Raw genomic sequence first — 19,200 nt, 5'->3', positions numbered from 1 at the left:
CACTCACGAATAAGACACTTGTTTTTCACATAGCGGGAATTTTTACCGTAGCAAAGGGACAGTCTTCTTTTCCCCTCAATATGCCAAGGACAAGTGATAACATAAAAAGCTACAGAAACTCAAGTAACTTATTTCACAAGTTACTCATTTGTGCTTCCTTTGTATTTTCTAGCAATTTGCAATACAATATTCACATGCAATTATAAATTGCTAGCTAAGAATTAAAAGGAATCATTTGCAGGGCTACCACATCCGGTTGCTGGAATCTCCACCCAGCTGCTTACACAGCTTCTTGCTGAATGTAGCCTCCCCTACCCACTTGCATGAACTCCACAACCAACTATTTCCCTGAAATCAACGCATATTAAGTGGTAGTCCCAACTTCTCAGATTTAAGCCCCTTCTCCCAGCTAAATTTGGCTGTCTTCCAATCATCAAAACCAACAGAAGCTCATCTTTCCACACTTACAACTCAAGCATAATTCCAAATCTTAGTAAAACGTACCAAAGATGTCATAGATAGGATTACAAACCTTTTCCAGTAAGCTCTTGTGCTTCTGTTAGAAAACGGGTTAAGACCACGCTAAGGTTGCTCAAAAGCAACTGGCAGTGCTGAAGAGACTGTAACGTCTGCGGGTCAACAAAGTTGCGAGAGCCATCAAACAGCGGAACACCTTTTCAAGAATAAATATTACATCATTAGCCTGCAGAGCAATTTCAGAGTTTCAAAGTACGCTTAAAGAACCCCGTGCAGTACCATATACCGCCACATTCCTGAATAAGCTCAATTAGAAAGAACCATTTTATGTTTGCAGAATGACTACACTAGTACTCACATATTTGGTCAAACTCATCTTTTGCATAGATCACTTTCTTCCATGTCCACTCAAGAACAAACCGTAAATTAGCAGCAGAACTTGGCTGCGCTTTAAAAAAAGAAAACAAAAAAGAAATGAATCGACAATTGCAAACTAGAAAAATAGATAACATAAGAACAACGTAAGAAATATTACCTTCAGATGCCCAATGTTTAATGCATCCAGTCAGAAGTTCTAAAGAACCTGTCTGGACAGCAGCTGACAATACCGCTTCTAACTGCTCCTCCTAAACGTAACCGACAAAATAAACTGAGAATCTTACATGTTTTCAATATCTGAACCAGCAACAGCAAGCGTTTGTTTCTAACTGTACACTCATTCAGGCATCACACAGTCCGCTAGTACACACACAGCTAATTCCACGTTCCTTTTCTTGACTCTAGCCACAGGCTGCACTGCTTGTTGGTCTGAGAAACACGTTAAACTCTTCCTCTAACATTGCAACTTACTGAAGGCTGATTCTAACCTTTATTTGCATGCCTCTGCAGCATAGTCTCAGTTTACCGAGTTCCAATTAACTGTTTCCGGTAACATCCTCTGCTAATACCCGTCACGCATTTTGCACATAGAAGTTTGCCATCAGGAATGCGTGAAGGGGACAGAGCAAAGACAACGGTGCAACGCTTGCACGGAAACAGTGAAGCTAAGGTCAAGCAGCTTCCTAGACTCTGAAGACATGAAGCAGTTCAGACACCCAAAACTTTATCATTTTCTAAAATGACAGAAAAAGACGTGAAACATTTAAATTCTAATAGGTTTAAATTTTAGGCTGCTCAAATACTGTATTATAATGCAGTGGTAATCCTTGAGCAGGATAATGCACAGCTATGCACAGACGTGCGATTATTAAGTAGCAGCTAATTTCAGCTGGTGTTGTGATACTTCTTTCAGGTGAAATGAGCCTTCATAAAATTTTACTTTTTTCTTTTTGTTTTTTTCTTTGTTTGTTTTTTTTTTAATGTGGTTTTTTTAAAGACATTCAAAAGTAGCTTTCCCTTCTAGGCAAAATCATTACATTCAAAGCAATTTCTACCCATTAGAATACACATATGATATGTCCATCTTTTTCTGAAAATGGGTTTCAGACGAGGAAACACACCAGATACTACTTATGGTGGCAAACAAAACTCCAAACCCAGCTTCTTGACCCTAACTCTGAAATTTGTCTTACTAACTTTCAAAAGAAATCCCTGCTCAAATGCATAACAAGTCTCTGAATGATATGGCCACAATTCAGCAAAGGTTCTTAAAACGCGTCTTGATTTCCCAAGCTATTTCCAAACCGGAGCTGACATCAGAACATCCCATTTGAATGCAAGAGTCTACGTCAGGCTTGCAAAATAAGCAGTCTGTGGGCTAGGGCAGCTTGCCAAGAAACTTATTTTAGCTACCACACTGTGCAGAAGTGTTATTTGCCTTAACGCATTTCCACAAATCTGGTGAACAATCCAGTAGACAGGAAGATGAGGGCAGTGAGAAGACCGCTCTCCCCTTCCTACCAATGGCTCCACTGTGTGACGACCAGCTAGCTAATCGTTTAGCTTGGATCCTGCCTGGGTGAAGAGGGGCTGTTCATCACAAAGGCTCCGTCTCTCATGAAACTCTTCAGATGAGAGAGAAAGGTTGGTGCACTGCAAATGGAAAACCTGTGACGAGGGGGGTGGAGTCCCTATGGGGGGACAAAGCAGAGAGAAGATAGTGGGTGTCATGAGATAAAGGCGATGCAGGTGTTGCAGCAACAAGGGGGCACTCTAAGCAGAGTAAATTGGGCTACGAGGCTACAGAGGTGAAGATCTGCTTTGAGAGGCTGCAGGAAAGCCTACTGATGAAGGGAAGATGAGGGGGAGCGGTGATGAAGTTGTCGGGCAGAGCTGACAAGAGTAATTGTTTACCACAGCCCAATTCCTTGGAAGCAAGTGATCACGTCTAGTGCAGCAAGCTGATGTTTGCAACAGCTCGCATCCGAGTGAGACACCCCCATAGTCAGCTACTGCATGAACATAATGCTTTGAGAAACCGATGGGGTGAAGGTTGTTGTGAGGGAAAGATGCTTTATGTTGCGCATGACCAGCACTGCCTGCACGCTTCCTTGTGCCCATCTGTGGCACGGAATTAAGAGATGGGTCTCTCAACGCAGATCTCTTAGGGCTGCCCCCACTCAAACTCGGTAGTTTGGATTGAAGAATACTGTAACTTCTGCTAACTCAAGTCAACACCTGCATTTCAATGCAACTTGCGAATAATAGGAAAATCAGATTATCATGTCTTGTAGCCTCTACAGCCCTGTCAGACAAGATGGATGTATTTCCCCCTTGATTCCCTGATACGCACTCACCTGACTCAAACTGGATGGCTGGACATCAACGCGTCTTGGAGGCAGCAAGCCAGCTACAAGACACCTCTTGTAGCTATCATGAATGGCTTCACTTCTTAAAGGACCACATTTCTTTAAAAAATTCAAGGCCTGAAACATTAATCAAAAACTACGGATTAAGACAGCAGTGTTATCCAGTCACTAAGGTTCTGAATAATCGCTAAGAGAAATAATACAAATGTTCGCTTAAATTGTTAGAAAGCTTGCATCGGTAAGCACTACTAGGTAGAGTCTTAAAGACGGCAGCCAAACTAACCGCTACGATTTATAAAAAATATCCTGTAAAACAAAAGGTCAGCCCTTGCAATGCTTAATTAAGTATTCTCTAGCTTCTCTGTCAATACACAGACCTTTTTTGACCCTGAACACTGACACAAAATATATTCTGTATAAGCTAAAGCTAGCACACAACTCCAAATCACGCTTTGGAGGACCCTTTCTGTGCTTGTTTGTGCACAAGTCGATTTATGTTGGAAACACTTAGTGAGCTGAAATTTAATTCAAAATTATTTGTCACAAGCTGTGCAGTGGCTTGGAAGTTTCAGTTTGGCCAAGTGCGGGAGAAAAAAAAATAATCATTTCTTCTCAAACAGTTAAGTAATATTTCATTTTCTCCATTCTGCCCTCCTTTTTCAAGTTAATCAGGCATCAAAACCCTAACTCAAGACTATGGACGCAGTTCCACTGATGGGTAATGCAGAAGTAACAGCTTTCCCCAACTTCCACAACATTTTTGTTCTTGCTCCTACAACAGCAACGTTGTATTCCGCTCTAGACATTCAATCCCTCAGCGTGCTTCAACAGGAGACAGTGGTAGTTTTACAGTCCCAAGAGTGGACCTAAAATGTTACCATTTGCATAAAACTGGCAGGACACAATTGCCGTCATGCGTGTGGATGGGCAGGATGGGCATAAAATGATCTCCGACACTGAAAGCAGTGCAATAGAAAACAGAGGAAAGGTTCATCTCTTGCCATTCTCAATAAAGATACAGTAAAAGATCACCTCCTTCTGGAAGCCGATGCAAGTCATATGAACAACTCCGGAGTTCAGCAAGCACGTACCACCTGCAGAGACAATGAACGTTTGACAGCCTTCCATACTCTCGCACTTAGCTTATGACCAGTTTACGTTTTGTAAATAGCAGTATCTGGAAAGCTGTAACTGAGTACCCATTTTCTTCGTCAGATCACTTCCAAACTTTTTTTTTTGAAAATAATTACTGCGTGTAGAAATTTTATCTCTAGTGCTAGCGAGGTGCTCTGCTCTGAGCTTCAGTTCAACGTCATTTCATTTGATGACCATCACCACTTCACAGGCTACATTACAAAAGCACCAAAACCCAAACCTCAGCAGACTGTCAGGTATGTGTCACAGCATTAAACACCTTGTTAGTACAACGTAATCAAGGGTTGGGCTTGTGAGGGTTTGGGGCTTTTTGGTTTCGGATGGGTTTTGAGTGACAAACAATGAACAGGAGAACCAATAAATGGCATTTGACCTCACTTTAAGCTTATCACTATCAAAAGCAGTGAAATACCTACCAAAATTGTAGGAGCTTGGATGAAAAAACTGCTCAGGTAGTGGATGAGAAAGAGGAACTCCCCGACTTAGACTCCGCTCGTGTACCAGAATATCCAAAAGGGGGTTTGGAGAAGTCATGCTTATTACAGTATCCAGTGACCACAACGCAAAATAGGGGCAATGATGAAGGAGTTCTTCTGGCCTGAAAGCAAGCAAGTGCATGAGCTAAACACCGACTTTCAAATGATTGATTTGTAGGGATATTGAAAACAACTTAATAAAAATATACCTTAGTGAATCTGGCATGTGAGCATGATACCAGCAATTAATGTCAAATACACCCAAGTAAGCAGATGGTTTTCCCTGACCACATGTATTCACTTGCCAGCTGAAGATTGATACACTGGTGTCAGGCGATACTACTGTAAAAGACAAGACATTGTTTCTTGTTTGTAGAAAATAACGCTATAGCTGATATGTTTAAAACACCACTTCCTATTTTGGCTTAATTCTGTTATATCACTCACGAAGCACAACACTCACTGAGAATAACAAAAAAATGTACGGAATAGCAAACATCTCTGTGACAGGTTTCAGTCATACTGCCCCCTCTTCTTGTATCACTCAGCAGGCACTACTAATTTCCAGATTGGACTCAATTACAGGTTTTAAGAATAGCTCCTTTCCAGCACATTCAGAATGAACGAACACAATTATCACACAAAACAAGTACAAAAACCCCAAACCCAACAAACGGGAAATTGGAATAAAGATTTTAACATAAAACATTCACAATGTTATACTCCACTTCTCTCAATAAGTGGAATGGTTTGTCTTCTCTGGGGAGAACGCATTCTCCAGATGGAAGCAAAGGATGTGGTATATCATTTACCCTAGTAGAGTAAGGAAGGGGGCGACAGTTTGTTTGGCAAAATGTTTCTCTGTTCTCTGCTGAATTCATCATTACGTTTAGGGATCCTCACACACTTTACTACGTTTCATTGTGAACACCTGTGCCGCTTCCGTTTTGTAGCTGCTGCAAGTGCCTTTGAAGATACCAATTAATTTCATAATTCAGAAGACAGCTTCGTTGCTAGCCTCAACCCACATCCAACAGCAGCTCCTGTGTGCCTAGAACTTCACTTGAACAGATTCTGAATAAGAGCTAATTAGAAACCATCAGAGAAATTACAGGTATTTCTCCATGCCTCATGCTTCATAAAAAGGAGACAGAAAGGGGCTTTGTTGTTCTTATTTTGGTTTGCGTTTTTTTTTGTCGGGTGTGGTGGAGTGGTGGTGTGTGTTTGTTTTTAACAAGCTTTTAGGAGGCACTCTCCTCAGAAACGTGACACGAGTGGAGAAAATCCAAAGGGGTTTTTGTTAGATTTGGACACACTGTTGACAGAGGGTGGCATCACAAAAGAGATGCAAGTTGCCGCTTCAGGACTAAGTCAAAGATGATAAACAGAAGTAGCCTAGAAAGATCATGCAAGTGTCTTCTTTGTAAACATCATACATCAGTAAAGGCCAGTAAGAAGAGAGGGAAGGTGAATAATGCAGTCAAAACAAAGGGCCATGAAAGTTATCACTGCAGCGGGCTCAAAAATATGGTCAGAGCATAAGAGAAGTTGTAAACCCAGAGATGGACATTTAATTATTGCAAGATAATGAAAGACGTCGTAGGAGTTTTAACTGTGCATATGGACAAGGAAAGCTATTGCTTTAAGAACTTGCAGGTGTAGGAACCTATTAGATTTAGAGAGGAAGAAATGGACAGGCAGATCATAGAATCATAGAGTTGCTTAGGTTGGAAAAGACCTTTATGCTCATTGAGCCCAACCCTAAACCCAACTGCCAAGTCCGCCACCAAACCACGTCCCTAAGCGCCACGTCTCCCTGTCTTTTACATACCTCCAGGGATGGCGACTCACCCCCGGGCAGCCTGTTCCAATGCTTCGTAACCCAGTCAGTGAAGAAATTTTTCCTAATATCCAACCTGAACCTCCCCAGGCGCAACTTGAGGCCATTTCCTCTCGTCCTATCACTTGCTACCTGGGAGAAGAGACCAACACTACACCTCGCTACAACCTCCTTTCAGGTACTCGTAGGGAGCGGTAAGGTCTCCCCTCAGCCTCCTCTTCTCCAGGCTAAACAACCCCAGTTGCCTCAGCTGCCCCCCGTAAGACTTGTTCTCCAGACCCTTCACCAGCTCTGTTGCCCTTCTTTGGATGCACTCCAGCACCTCAATGTCTTTCTTGTAGCGAGGGGCCCAAAGCCAGGCAGCTTTCCAGCCACTCCTTCCCAAGCCTGTAGTGTTGCATGGGGTTCTTGTGACCCAAGAGCAGGACCTGGCACTTAGCCTTGATGAACCTCATACAGTTGGCCTTGGCCCATTGAGCCAGCCTGTCCAGATCCCTCCACAGAGCCTCTGTAGACCCTCAAGCAGATCAACACTCCCACCCAACTTGGTGTCATCTGCAAACTTACTGAGGGTGCACTCAATCCCCTCGTCCAGATCATTGACAGAGATATTAAACAGAACTGGCCCCAATACCCAGCCCTGGGGAACACCACTTGTGACCGGCCACCAGCTGGATGCAGATGCAGACATAGGTTGGAACAGGGAAAGAAAAATTCAGGTAACACTCCTAAGCAATGGGGAGCATCATCTTATTGTTCAAAGATGACAGCTGGAGGAATAAAACGACTGGCAAGCATCATGCAGGTGACTCCACCATACATTGCTATAGCATGTCAGCAAGCATAAAATACAACTTATTTTTTCCTTTGAAGAAGTCCCATATAACTTAAGCACCCATTTTAAATAAGCCCAACAAGCTAGTCTGTAAAGGTATTCAAGACTCACAGACTGGGGTACAGAACAGCATTCATTGCTTAGATTCCAAAACTACTTATTTTAGAATAACCAAACAGGGACATTAGAACAAACCTGCATTAACGCTATCCTCTCCGTCGACACATTTGGGAAGTTTTTCTACAGTCTGACAGCTAAGTAATTTAATATCGCTGGCCCGCCCGCTCAAGGGAAAGACTCCACCTGTGAGACCTAAACTGTATCTTTCGACACAGTATTCCAGACCCTGGGGAAAAAATAAAAGGAGAGAGAAAAGGTCATTTTGAGATAAAAACATACATTACAGCTAAATACGAAAGAATGTGGATATGTATAATATAATATGCCTATTGTACTGTATATTTCCCACGAGCTTATTTCTGACGGCAAATAGAAACTATACCTGACATGCAAGAGAATGAAGCGTCAAATAGTAACGGGCTTTGCACATTTTCAAAATTTAGCATTTCCCTAGCTAAAATTTGCTCTGAAGTATGCACAGTTCATTCTACTTTATCAAGTAACTTTGGAAATAACAGACATGTGCAGAGTAGATAGGAAAAATCTAAACCATCTCTTCGAAAAACTAGCATGAAGCCTAAGCAAAGAATCCCATTTTTATTGCAGAAGGAATAATCACCAAACACAGTTTATCATAAAAGATGTCCTGAACAGGTCCACCATGCCAAAAGACCCTTTCGTCGGATAAAGTACTACAACTCCATCAACCTCTTAGAGATGAATTTTAACCGCTAGAAATTTCAACTTTTATTCATCTAGGAAGAGCCAGTCCCTCCCAAAGTTAGGGCTGAGGGGAAGGGAAAAAAGATATCAAACCATTCCTGCCTAAGACAACTTCTGAAGCAAAACAGTGTATTTTAAGCTCTCCACTGGGGCAAGCAAATCTAAGTTAAGGAACTCCACTGCATGGAAGATGTTAAATAATGACTTTATTGACCCGTAAAATCTGAAGACAGTTTTCAAATGAGATGCACTCGTCAGACTCTGATGTGGAAGTGGAGGCTGTATACTCTATCCACCTGCAAGCATCACGTAGGACAAACGTAAAGGTGCGCTCCACGACCGTGCCTGGATGCACTAGATTTCAAGCTTTCTTTCAAGCTTCTGTGCACCCTCTTCAACGAACAAGGGTCAACAGGAGATTCCTCCTCCTTTACTCAAATTTGGCCTGGCAACTGGGAACAACTCTGAAATTTTCTGCCACGGAAGACGGACAAGAAACTTGACTCAGCCAGTCACGCAGGCAGACAGTCACGTAGTACTGACCAATCTGTGACTACAGGGAAGTATTCCGACACTCCAAGTGTCCTCTGTAGAACACAGATCCTGTACTAATGCTTCTTTTATGTTTTTTTTCCGGGGGGGGGCGGGGGGGGAGAGTTGTTTGGGGCGGGGTTTGGCAGTAGGTGTTAGCAAGACTTGGTATGAAGCTACATGTGTTAAGTGGCTCATATGGAAGCTAGCTGAAGAACCTGACTTTTCCCCCCAGAGGTCCAGCTGTTTAGTTCTCTCTTCAACTACCTTGTGAGATTGGTTCCTGTTTCAACCTTGCACAACGCTCATCACAGGAACGCAGGAACAGCAGGGGAGTAAAATATCTCAAAGCCAGAAACTGGTGCCTGACACCTCTTAGAAGCCTGTGAATGTATTACTGGTTGCACCGTCTGTAGAGGGTTAAAAGTCTTACACTAACGACACCACAGCCTTCTCAGGTCACAAACGCAAACCACATAATTTAATCACTTTGTGTGCTTTTTTTAAAACTGGAGTTTTTAGTAGACCCATTTTTCAAAGCTGCTGAAACATTTCAACCCTCTGAGGTGAAATCTGACACTCGTCACACCTTATTCAGGAAAATAAGATGACCGAGACAAAGCATTGCCAAATAGTAAAAGGTCCCCCATTTTAACATTAAAGCCTTGAGACAGAACAAAGTAGCCACGTGAGGAATGGCTATCGACGTCTGGGTTTTCTTCCAAAGCAGCACACAGTACAAGGTATTGTCTTTGCCACTGCTAAGACTGTAGCTACAAATAACTTTTACAAGAGGATAAAGCAAAGCAGAAGTTCAAAAGTGAAACTGGAGAACGATTAAAGCATCTTTCTCCAGTCGACCTGCCCAAGTGCTTAGAGCACTACAAGAGATGCAGCAGTATAAAACATGCCCAAGAAGACTCAGCAAAAGATTGGGTTTTCAGTCACCGCTGAATTTTGATGGTAAAAATCACCCCTGACAACTTAACTGATACTCACATAGACAAAATCACTATTTTCATCTTTTCACATACATGCACGCCTTACCTCATACATGACTTGTCCTGGGGCCAAGCGTTTTCTGTCACCAAATGCTAACTGCAACAGACGTAAACTCACAACGTCACCTTCACTGAAAAAGGTAGAAATTATGACATTTGATTACAAAGCTGCTTCAGAGGCCTTGTTATCATTTTATTAGATCTAGACTGGTGTTTTCTTGCTGAAAAGAAAAACACCACTTCCCAAACCATCAGATAACTGGTCATGTGTAGCCGCTATAACACCAAGGAGGACATTTGGACACTAACAGCTTCAGGGGCAAATGCTAACCACACAATCTGAAAGCTTTAATATGTTGTATGGACTACAAATTGCTGCTTTAAAGTCAAACTTAAGAAGACTGCCACTCTGTGAACAGCTGAGCTGATTAAATAGCTTGCTGATGCTGAAAGAGAGAGATCTTTCTCCCCTTCCCTTCCCTTCCCACCAAAGTTCCAGCCCCTCTCTTGCATACACACACTGCACCCTTCCACATACGGATTTGGGTCATTAGCCCAGCAGGAAACCATTGACTTTGCTGCTGAACAGTGATCGGTCTCTGCCAGGTGAGCTGACCTGGCTCACAAAGGCTCCAAAGACCGCGCAAGTTGGCACAAGATAATCCGCAATACTGTCACCTCCCTCCTTTAGGGGCAGCCGGCTGTCACATTGGCACGTTTAGCGCTCGGGATCTGCAGCCCCAACTACTTGTAATGGTATTTTAATCCCATGGTGCGAGTACCAAACAAATCGTGAAGCAGTCCTCAAGAAACAAAGGAAATCGTTTCAGAATGCAAGCACAAAAATATAGCCACTGTTGCTCTGCCTTCTTTCAGAAGGTAGGCACTAGTAGGTCCCTCTTCACATCTGTTAAATCCTGTAAAAATTGCATTGTAAGCTTAACACCTTCCATACCTGAGAGAATCTCCTGCACAGCTACATAAACAAAACAAATATACATGTATCAACTGTATGTGAACAAAGATACAAAAAAATTTAAATGCATTCCGTGGCTTATCGTAACTTTTTATTCACCTTTCTTGTGTAGACTGAACAGCCCACAAGTAGCAACAATGGCGAGGATCATTCTCAGGCTCCTGAAAAGTAACAGCATAGACAGGAATCCTTCCTCCTTCAAGCTGAGAGTGGTGCCTACGTGTTTGGGGGGGGGCGGGGGGGGGGGGAAGAAGAAAGAAAAAAAATGAAAAAAAGAAAAAGGAAAAGGGGAAAAGGTAGGAAATAAAACCCCTGTGAGCCTACGATGGGCCCTAACTGTTTGTGGAAGGGTAGAAGCATCTTCTGAGAAAAGAGCTTATCCTTCCATGCTTATCCTCAAAGTACAGAAGGTCACACTTCCATCTCAAGACAGGTGAGTCAGGGAAGCGACTGCTTTTTATGCAACAGTCAAGAGCTGAGGAAATTACTGTCCATCAAGTGCAATAACCTGGGTTTATATCCTTCTCTGCCTAGGGAGGAAGAACATAAATGATTACTTCAGCTGCCAGGCAAAAGATTGTTCCTCCTGTTCCAGCCGACTTCAATATTGAACTTAAAATGCAGCCTATCTTCTGAACAAATCTAGGACAGTGCCAAACACAAGTACTTTCTCATTTCTTCACTCGGATGCTACGTAAAGCATTTTTCCTCCAGACTTCTGAACCTTACGTGTATCTTCACAATCTATTCTTGCCACCCAATTAGTCCTCCACTGTCTATTTATGCATCCAACAGTTTCTGGTGAGTCACTGCACGTTTGCTTAAGCCAATCCCTATCTGAATTTGGTCACATATTTCACGTGCGATTGCTCTTTGGCAGATATAAAATCGTCTCTTAATTTTTCTATTGCTTATAGATTTACATGCCCCTTATCCTCATCTCCAAGTGTTCCAAGCAAATTTTCATTCACACACAATGTTGCCTCCTAGTTTGGACAAGGCTGACATGTAGGAAAGAATATCTTGTCAGGCACAGATCAGCTATTGATATTTCGTGTCTCACTAGTTTCATCCTGGACACTTTAAAGAATATTACCACCAAACCCACATTATTAACATACTTAAGCTTCACAATGTATGCCCTAATTGCAGTAACTGGTTCTGCAAAATCATTCCTAAAACCTGGTTCATCAAAATACACACATTTCCTGGCTTCCCTGAACACTACTTATCGGACAAAGCGTCTTAGAAAAATGAGCTCTACCGCATCCTAAACTGCTTGACGTAACCCAAAGAAGCATGCTTTCCACAATCCCTCGAGCCACAGGCACAAGAAGGAAAACAATCCCAGCCCACTGGGGAGAAGGCGGTCCACTTAATCCATGTTTGACTTTTCATAGTCATTTCAGAAGAGGATTTCTAAACATTCCAAGATTATACCCAAAATTTCAGTCCCTAAAATGTTCTCTTTCGTGAACATGCTTCCGTAAGCAAACAATTGAGACCCCTGCACCTCCAGGCATGGCCAGGTGTAAAGGCCTACTTACTCCCTCTTCAAAGTTTTCATATTCCACAGTGACAGGCAGCCATCTGAAAAACCCACAACGAGCTGATTGCTTCTGCTTATGTAGTACAGGGTTGATATTGCTGTTCCTGAAGGATTTTGTAGTTGAAAGCAGAGATGTCTCCCTTCTCTGGTCACAGCTTCTCTTCTTTGTGGAACTTCAGCAGGAATTCTAGTGGCAACTTCTAGACCTACACACACAAAACCACGCCATGAATTAATGTGTTAGGCCATTTAGGCTGCATTTTGAACACTGATGTGACAACACATCTCATCCAATTCTACCGCCCCGGGCAAAATACCCATTTATGCAACGCTTTCTTTTGCATGTTTCCAAAGAACAGAGGAACTCTCTGATCGGACAGGTATTCTCAATCGTATTATAAAACCAGGTAAAAGCGTAACCTTCGTAGACAAATTCTTCCTGGACTCTATAATAATCACGCGTTTGGGCCTCATGATGAAGCTGTCTGAAGCGACACCAACTCCTGAAGCCACTCTTGTAATAGCCAAAACAGCGCATGCAATCCGAATATGCAAATTAGAGAATCCCGTCATCCAAAGGCACGATTTTTGACAAGTCGGATTCATTTTAACAAGCAAGCCTAAAATTTGCCCCAAGTCAATTCACAGAAGCAGAAGAACATTCCCAAGAAATAGGGCGCCTCTGACACCACTTCCTCTCAGGCAGCTGCATTGACAAAACGTGGTAAAATTCCTACACCTCACCGGCAAGCATCATAGTGACATACGGATCTTGGTGGCAGGGGGGCATTTATCACATTAGAAGGAGTATTAAGTCACTCCCGTTTTTAAGCAGGTCAGGACTACACCAAGTCAAACCGCCACCTGTAATCAGCAGTCAGAAATGCCTGCACACTAGTGTCTTCCAAGTGGGATGCATATTGTTTATACACAAGTTTTCTCACTCTCAAATTCAAGTTTAAAAACTGCAGGCTTACCCGAGGCTTGTGTTTCATTCTGATTGCAAGAGAAATCCAAACAAAGGTCTACCAGAAGTAGATGACCAACATCTGTAGCCACTGCTGCCACTCCAAAGAACCATCGCAGACTCTGATGTAGGTGCCGAGTGCTCACGCTGGGTCCTCCGTGATTAGTTATGGGTTCTATAGCAGTTACCTACAGGAAAACTGCAAGCTAGCATTTAAGCTCTTTGACAAGCTAAACAGAAATCATTCAAAAGTGAAGCCAGAATTAGCACATCAGAAACAAGAAAGTAACTACAGAGGACCATAAGACTTAAAACCAAAGCATTGTTTCCAGTTATATCAAGAAAAAAACAATATAGTGAATCTTGATGTTCTATTAACTTGCACTGATCCTTGTTTACATTCAGATAATGAGACTAGGGGACATTACATCATTGGACTTCCTGGGTTATAGAAGACAGAAAAAAAGGAGTAACATTCCACCAGCCTCTCCCATCTACACAAACACAATATTCAATAAGCAGAGATTCAAGGACGGCAAGCTGAAAGTCAATCTTTCGACAGTCCATCAGTAACTCCCTAACGGCTCTTCTTTCCTATCCTAAGTCAACATAAAAATCTGTTCTGCTCTAAAGCCACCTGCTTGCTAGTCCGAGATTCTGGGGAATGTGTCTAAGTCATTTACAGCACAACTATGGAAGTTTCAGATATTTTAAAGACACTATTTCTATCATATATAGAAATCAAGCATTTAGGAAATGTATGTTACAGACACTGGGAACAGGGGGTTTTGGTTTTTTTCTTTTTCACTCTGGCCAAAAAAAGATAGTTCTCAATGCCTTTTTGTGGCAGTGGAGAATTAGGTAACTATGTGCTCTACCATAAACCCAGAAAACTTGTTTTACCATCAGTAAGCTCAAAAGATTATGGTACCGTTAAGCCCAAGAGTTCGCACCACACCAAGGCTCTCTCGACTGGATACTCTGAAGTGACAGTCTGCACTAATGCAAGATAGAAGAAATACTGCCTGCAAAGAGACGCTCCAAAGCTTCTCCTGAAACAGGATTACGCAGCACCTGACAATGCAAAAGCTTCGTTCCTCCGATTAAAGTGTACGTACCCTTCCTGGGAGAACAACTGCTTTAACCACTCTCGATATTCCAAGGTCGTACAGACAGAGAACACTTCCCTCTGCTTCTTCCAACCCAACCAGCAGTCCCGTTCTCTTCTGCCAGGAAAAATCCTTCACCACACGAATGGTGGGAGGTTTTTTCTTTACTCCACGGAAACAGTAAGCAGAGCGCCGCTCTCCCGTCACATAGTTCACTACCTCCAGTTGAGGACCACACGCCAACCATGCCAAGCCACTTCTCCCTGTAAGAGAAAAGAAAGCTAACTAAAGCAAATTTCCAACACAAGATTGCAAACAACAGAAAAATTGCAGCCACTGCCCCTTTCCTTCAATTAAAGTACCCCAAAGGGAAGACCGACTTCCCTAGTTGTGGTCAATTATTTAAAATCACCCATGGAGATCCACCAGCACTACCTCTTAATGTTAACAACCTCATTATTTTGCACTTCTACTTGTCATTCCCGCACTGAAGGATTTTGACTGTTCGGGATGAAGATGACAACATATTGATCTAGAGTCTTCATCCCATATTCGGCTTGTTTTGGCTAGAAATCGTCTAAATACATACGGGAATACGAGTCTTAAAGCATACTTCAAAGTTAACAAATCTAAACCAATTCATTTCTAGTTTATTAATTTTACTTGACACACGCCTGCTTGGGGCAGGGATTTGGATGGCAGCAAGAAATTATTGTAAAATGGGCACTGCATGAGTAAATCTAATCTTTTACATGGGCTGATGACAGAAAGAATTTAACACATTTTCTTTCACTGAACAAACTCGGAGGAAGTATTAACTCAATTACTGCACTTTCAGTCAGGTAGATGGATTCCACCTGGTCTAACAGAAGCCTAGACAACCAGACAGGTACCCAGCTAGCTCTACTTGTGGATCGCCTAGAAAGTCAACTACCTAATCTGCTTAGCCACTTTCAGCAGCTCTCCCTGGGTACTCATCTGCACCCTGTTAAATACGTTGGAAATATGGCTGCAGCGCTTAACAGTGTTATCCTCTTCCTTTGCTGTTTGTATTCACACTAGGAAAAGACAAAGCCTCTGTAACGGGGGGGTGCCTCTGTAACGGGGGGGTGCCTCTGTAACGTTGTAGAAGAACTAGTTCAGCATGTGGTGTTACGATGGTCATAGAGCTTGAGCTGGTACAAATAAACAGGGCCCAAACAACACTATTACTTTTTTGAAAACTGTCTTTTATTTAATTAAAAATTGAGTGACCACGACATTGAGGAAGGCCCGCTGACTCAGCATGCTTAAGTAAATTATTTGAATAGCACAAGACTGGTGAAGGTTGCTGTAATTTCAAAGTTTAACTCTACTAGTTGTAAAGTTTTAACATTAGCATTTTTAATAGTTAAAACTTCCTTCCTTGCTGTTCTCTCGAAACCTGATGCATCTTAACAGCACCAGCCTGACACAGTCGATACTGTGACCCTGTGCTTCAGGTAACCTCCAGACAACAAGAACTTCAGACCGAGACCAAATTTAAAGCAGAATGCTCACCTCCAGAAAACTTCCCGCGCAGCACAGAACCTAGGGTTATCTCATCTTCCCCAAGTGCCTGAGTAGTCACCTCTGGAAACTGCAGCAGACTGCTCGTTACCTGAGCAGATAGGTGTTGCATTCTTCACTGTAAATAAAGAAAAAAATGCAAAAATAGACTCATGTCAGCCATAACTGAGATTTGCTTTCTGAGATTGACAGAAGTTTCATCAGTATGCCGCAAATAATCCCTATACAGCTCCTGTAGCTCTTTTCCTTCAAAAAATGGCACTCAGGACAGTTTTTGATCTCACAGCAGAGCAAAAGGACAATGCTTTTACTTTTCTAATGCCTATGAGATCACCAACAAAAAGTGACACAGGGGTATTGATAAGGTCAATAACAGGAAAAAAAACAATACACCGAGTTCAAGTCTACTCAGATATGTAAGTCTGTAGTAAGATGCGGTCCGAGAAAAAGCGTATTTCAATTAGCGCTGCAGTAAGAGGTATGAGTTTCCATTTGTCCTTGCTCTTGATTTTGTACTTCATTATTTATTGCCAATTGTCTTCTAGTAGATTTCAGGCATCATTTGTGTCTTGTTCACTTCTTGTGTGTTTATTTTGAACTTTAAGGAATACTAAGTCCTTTACTACTTTCACTCTCAAACTCTTCCAGATAATGTACTGTTGATGTTTCCACATCACAAGCAATACAGACTTTCATAGCTCATCAGCTGGAAAGTAGTTTTCCGTACACTTATCACCTGAACGTAACACAGCACCTTAAAACACGGATTCTTTTCTACACTTAAATCCCCATATTCCTTATTCCAGTCCTTTCCTTCCTATTGCCAGTCCTTATCACATCTCTGCAGTATTTTACAAAAACTTCGAGGCCTTTCAGTTTCCACACCTCTATCGGTGCTCCACAGACAGTTCACATTTCACCATGTCAAGACAGATTTGGGGGGGACACACACACTTAAAAGCTCAGGTGACTTACAAGATTGAATAGGAGGCTAAAGAAGAGATATGCCACACACGTGGAAATACAAACTACTTTAGCTCACTACGTCTTGCAAGTTCTATGGGTTATCGAAAAAGCCTCCGGAAGACAAGACAGGTTCAAGCATCTCTTCAAATAGCACTGCTTTCTCCATGGAGTCTCAGAAGGAAGATATTCTACGTAGCTCGCTGTTCCTGGGCGTTACACGTGCCGACCAATTCGGGCATCAAACAGAACCCTTACCCTATGCCACAAACCAGTACAGCCAGCCACTTCAATGGGCACACAAAGCCCACTGCATTAACTGTAGCACACACGTTCTCCCGCAAACAAAGTTTTATGGTTGCTCCTTGCAGCGTGCACTAATAACCTATTTTCCTTACGGCATAGGAGGTTACAGCTAGTTCTGAAGACCAGACTCTGGGAGCAACACAAAGTTATTCAAGGGAAACGCTTATAAATAATACCATTTACACAAATTGTACTTCTGTGGAGAAAGGTTATGCTCTAAAGCCTGGGCACTGGAATCTACTATATTTCAGGCCACAAGCACTCTACCTGAGAACACGTTCCAGTATCTTCTGCCAGCATGAAAACAACGAGCGCGTGAAACACAGGCAGTGTGAGCCAGGGTCCCGCACTAAGCGCAAGTCAACCCTCGGAAAAAAAGGTTGCCGATGGCAAAGCCAGTATCGCAGGGTGCTGCTGCAGCCAGCCAGCCTGACTGCCCTGCCAGCATTCACAACTAGCACAGGTCAAGTTCCAAGTGGGACAACTCATTTGCAGCACTTTTCTCGCGTTTGCTTTTTGGTACTTGTCATCCTTCCACAGTGACAGCCGGATGAACTTTTGCACTGCATCCAGGGGCTCCAGAGAGTAAAAAGCCCCACAGTTTGACCAGCCTTCTGGCTCAGTTTAATTGTAATGATTTAATCAATATGGTTTATGAGTAACCCATAATACCAAATACAAATACAGATCTATTGGGGTGGTGAATAGCATCTCTCAAAGGCCTTCAACGTCCAACTGTTTTGATAGGTGCCTTCAGCAATACCGTGATGCTGAATAAGAAAGGAGGAATGACCAGAGAAGATTATCACGGGAAGAAATTTCAGAAGAGGAAGAACAAGAGTCACCCTGCGTCACCCTGCCTTTGCCACTGCCTACCTGGACAGGCCAAGAGCACAGAACTTTGCGTGGCCAAATTGCACATCAAATTTTAAGATACTCTACTGGGGAGAGTTGAGCGTAAAAACAAACTACTCGCCACCCCAAACTCCCCACCAAATCAGAAAGAATTCTTCTCTGGTGGAAAGCTCGCACCTTGACACAGTGTACTCCTGCCTACAGTACACATCAAATGTGCTTATCAGGCCCATACCACCGCTAAGAACCACCAAATATGTAGCACTCCAATGCCCGGACCGTTCATGGAACTTTAAATTTAATTCCACTGCAGTTATTAACGGCGTAGAAAAGCACGTGAAAACGCTACACCATCAGGCATGCCCAGGTTTCCTCCAGTATGCCAATGGGCATTTGAAACATTTTGTTCCTAGGCATCTGGCTTGGCAATATGGAACTAGGAAGATAAACTCCATAATAAAGCCTGAACTGTATATACAGTGACCTGGCTATTAGGATGTTTGACTTGCATCATTCTGCTAAGTTAAACCAAGGATTACTGGCAAATCCACACAGTGGGAAAATAGTTAGATAGAACCAGGTTAAAGGCATGAAGCCTCTCCTTTAAGAGAGATATCCAACGCTAACTGCACTTCTGCTCTCTTTGAAAACAACAACTACAGTCACATTCCTCCTTCTGTCTGGTAGAAAACGGATCAGTGTAAAATGCCACAGGCCTACTCCATGTTCAGGAGGAAGCCAGAATCCAACCTCCCAGCTGTATCCGACACCAAAGTGGTCTGCGCACAAGTTGCCAAAATTACCGTTCTTCTTCACCCTTGCTACTTATGACCTCTAAACACCATGAACTGTTTCCAAAGAAAGGAACATGCCACAAGTCATAGACTGATGACAGACTTCTGGATTAAAAATCCCCAGGAAAAAAAAAAAAAAAAAAAAAGAGAGAAATTACATGTTCAAGTGGAATCACATACAGCCAAGTCAGAGTTCTGCGATGTCAGTTCTGACTGACGGTAGTCCAG

General features: G+C 42.6%; 1 protein-coding gene across 1 annotated transcript in view; it reads right to left on the bottom strand.

Annotated features, from left to right (window-relative positions):
- The window catches only part of LOC126051800 (protein ELYS-like), a 38,703-nt gene extending 22,535 nt beyond the window's left edge, over positions 1-16,168 (bottom strand). Inside the window, exons 1-14 of the mRNA XM_049831492.1 lie at positions 16,046-16,168; positions 14,516-14,769; positions 13,408-13,585; positions 12,429-12,636; positions 10,981-11,097; positions 9,952-10,036; positions 7,726-7,876; positions 5,065-5,197; positions 4,796-4,977; positions 4,257-4,318; positions 3,213-3,341; positions 1,013-1,103; positions 836-925; positions 533-673 (exon numbers count right to left, since the gene is read on the bottom strand). Of these exons, the coding sequence (XP_049687449.1) occupies positions 533-673; positions 836-925; positions 1,013-1,103; positions 3,213-3,341; positions 4,257-4,318; positions 4,796-4,977; positions 5,065-5,197; positions 7,726-7,876; positions 9,952-10,036; positions 10,981-11,097; positions 12,429-12,636; positions 13,408-13,585; positions 14,516-14,769; positions 16,046-16,166 (1,942 nt within the window). The 5' untranslated portion in view covers positions 16,167-16,168. The remainder of the gene's footprint in view (positions 1-532; positions 674-835; positions 926-1,012; positions 1,104-3,212; positions 3,342-4,256; positions 4,319-4,795; positions 4,978-5,064; positions 5,198-7,725; positions 7,877-9,951; positions 10,037-10,980; positions 11,098-12,428; positions 12,637-13,407; positions 13,586-14,515; positions 14,770-16,045) is intronic.
- Between the last annotated feature and the right edge of the window lie 3,032 nt (positions 16,169-19,200).

This window comes from Accipiter gentilis, chromosome 28, assembly GCF_929443795.1.
Source record: "Accipiter gentilis chromosome 28, bAccGen1.1, whole genome shotgun sequence".
Lineage (NCBI taxonomy): Eukaryota > Metazoa > Chordata > Aves > Accipitriformes > Accipitridae > Astur > Astur gentilis.
The sequence above is the reverse complement of the archived record's forward strand: the minus strand, read 5'-3'. Positions and strand labels throughout refer to the sequence as shown.